The sequence below is a fragment of the Akebia trifoliata genome, chromosome 11 (genome assembly GCF_017979445.1).
Source record: "Akebia trifoliata isolate Shusen 1 chromosome 11, ASM1797944v1, whole genome shotgun sequence".
Taxonomy (NCBI): domain Eukaryota; kingdom Viridiplantae; phylum Streptophyta; class Magnoliopsida; order Ranunculales; family Lardizabalaceae; genus Akebia; species Akebia trifoliata.
The window spans coordinates 3,793,084-3,796,174 of NC_141385.1; the positions used below are offsets into that span (position 1 = coordinate 3,793,084).

Below are 3,091 nucleotides of genomic sequence, written 5' to 3' on the forward strand. Positions count from 1 at the left end.
AAACAACAAAGAATATCAAATTCACCCAAATCCGAATCCTCTGCTATATGTTTACTAATTTCATCACTGACAAATCACATTTACTCTATGAGAAGCATATGTTTTATGAACAAACAGATCAACTGAGTCCTCTTGGATGAGTTCCAATACGTTTGAGACTTCTCGTTGATCAATGAGAAAAAAAAAAAAAATCGTCGGTTTTTAATCTCATCCTATACATTGACTTGTCCGTCCGGTCTTGTTGCTGGACGATACCGAGACGATACATCTGGATCTAGGACAAGTTTTGAAACCATGTTTCTTCTACAATTGAATCTCATTGGAAATTTATTTAAGTTGGATCCAAATGAAATTCATATCAGAACAAGCTTTCAGGTATTTCAATTTTTATTTATGGAAGATAATTTGCAAAGAAGACTAATTATGTTTGAAACAAAACAAGTTTAAATTAAAGCTTCTAAACAAAATTCATCCAAATTTTACTAACCAAAACTCAAGCTCTGCTTCTCTAAAATTCCCAAATCCCATCTTGAATCTTACTCACTGAACCAGAAAAACCCAAAATTCAACTTTTCTTTTTTATCCCAAATTCCCAATTCAGTTCCTCCATTAACATCACTTAGAGCTTAGTTAATTCAGCAGTGCTGCTCAAGAATCTGAAATCATGAATGATGAAACCCTTATCAAATTAATCGTATTTCTCCCTCCAAGAGTAAACTAGAAAGAAAACCCATGAGAGAGCCAACACAAAATCCCCCAGAACCTGTCTAGGCCAATCCCAAGCAAGATCTTCAAGCTTCCTCTCAAAGTAAAATCTCCAGACAGCCATGGAAACATGAACAAAAACAGCTCCTTTAGCGAAAAAACTCTGAAATTTTCTGTCTCGAACAAACGCCACCATGAAAAGCAGAAACCCGATCACACAAAGAAGCAATCCACCTAACGAATCAGAGATTTGGATCAACAGCTGATCGTGAGGTGTAGATCCCAATAGTTTACTGGCAGTCTCTCTTCCGTGCCCTAATACAGTGATCTCGTCGAGGTAAAACATCATCAAGATTCCACATGTGAGAGCGATCAAAGAGTGGAGGAGACAGATCATGAAGAACCCATAAGACGCCATTGATCCCAAAACAAATACCCACCTAAAATCTCTCTCCATAAGTAAGAGATCCAACCATTATGTAATATAAAACCCTAAATTCCTAAATTTCTTAAACGTGATTCATATAGATATCTCTGAAATTGGAAACCCTAACCCTAGAATTAGTGCAAATTGGCATTTATTGTTATAAAAAAAAAACAAGAAGGCAGAATTGTTTTGGGGATTGCCGTTTATGGCATCTGAGCATGGGTTTTCAATTGGGTAAGTCATAGGGGACTTTGTTTTTCACTGCGATTGTCACTGCGTTAATGTGTTATCCATAGATTTTTTTCCTCGAGATACTAGTAAAAAAATCTACGGTTATGTTCACATCTCCGCGTCAGAAATGTGAGAATCGTACTAAATCCTAATGTCACATCAGCATTATTATTTTTTCAGACTAAATATTTGGACACGCTTCCCAAGGTAAAGAGATTGGTTAGTAGCAATTGTCAATTACTGTTTTTTAAGATGTATGACATTGACACAGTTCTTGAGATGGATAGAGATGGGTTAAGTGAATTGAGATGGATTGATTGTTGTTTATTTATTTAATATTTTTTTAAAACTGCTATTGGCACACCAACATTTACTTATTACATATACAATTTCTTAAATTACTTAACACACCCTGATCAAAGGATAAAATATATTATTCAACCATTACCAAGGTTTGTCTCAGATTATAATCTCAACATTATAAAACATTATACCACTTGTTCAAATAATTTTTTTTGATAACCACAAATGCTAGATCAGATTTGTATCTAGGTTTTACTAGTCCATACTCCATGGTCTTGTCTAAAGATTAGTTTCGGGGAACGTGCAATGTCGAAACATCACATGCTCGCACATTATAACACTTGTTCAAACAATTTTGGTATTTGTTTACAATTCGTTACTCTAGTTGTTGACCTGACAATTTGTCACCTAGGTTGTTATGCACGCTTAAAATCGATGTATATTTTGAGAACTTTAGGAACCTTACTCCACTAGGAAAATTTGACTTTGGGACATGAAAATTATCACCACGGGATCAAATAAGTCTTACACTCAAAATTAAATGAAAAAAATTCCTCCGATACATTTAGTGACTTTACGACACTAGGAAAATTTGATTACGGGACATAGAAACCCTTAATCTTGGAATAAACAACGTTTTTTTGACAAAAATAGAAATTTGCAAAAATCGATAAAACGACCAATATAACATTGGGTTCTGACACTTAGAAATCAATATACGCCTAAGCGAATCTTTCGATCATATAAAATGATAATTTTCATCACATGGAATGGTACTTTCGAATACATAAAATGATGATTTCTGTCACATAGAATGACATTTTCGATCAATATGACATAAAATGACGATCCTAAAAAATTAACCAATCATTTCCAACAAATAAATTTAATCAACCTTAATTAATTTTAACAAATAAAATCAAACCAATCACAAATTAACCAATCAATTAAATTCCTGATCAAATTTCAATGAATTAAATTCAACTTTCATTCAACCTCAAAAATCAACTAATCTAATCGATTAATAAATTCAATATTTGAACAATCTTAAAGATCGATGACCAATAAATGAATTCGTTCAATCTTTTGATTTTCGATCAACGGATTAAACCCCCAATCAAATTTGAAATAATGGGACCAATAAGCCTCCAGTTAAACGTAAAAATCAATCAATCCACTAAAATTCCAATCAAACTTGAAAAATCATTACCCAAAAAATTGATCCCTCAATCAAAATCGACTAATTAACAATTTAGAAATATAAACCAATGACACAAATCGACCAATTAATATAAACTTTGAACCTTAATCAATTACTTTTTTTTGACCAATACCCTTTAATCAACTTCAAATCTTAACTAATCAATTGATCGAACCAATCAACATTACCAATCAATGAATCTTTGATTGAATTTGAACTTTAAC

At 32.7% G+C, this 3,091-nt stretch overlaps 1 protein-coding gene across 1 annotated transcript; it reads right to left on the reverse strand.

Annotated features, from left to right (window-relative positions):
- Window positions 1–356: 356 nt before the first annotated feature.
- On the reverse strand, window positions 357–1,333 carry LOC147390418 (uncharacterized). The gene has a single exon (XM_086457262.1). The coding sequence runs from the start codon at window positions 1,160–1,162 to the stop codon at window positions 689–691; it is 474 nt and encodes a 157-aa protein (XP_086313388.1). The 5' UTR covers window positions 1,163–1,333; the 3' UTR covers window positions 357–688.
- Between the last annotated feature and the right edge of the window lie 1,758 nt (window positions 1,334–3,091).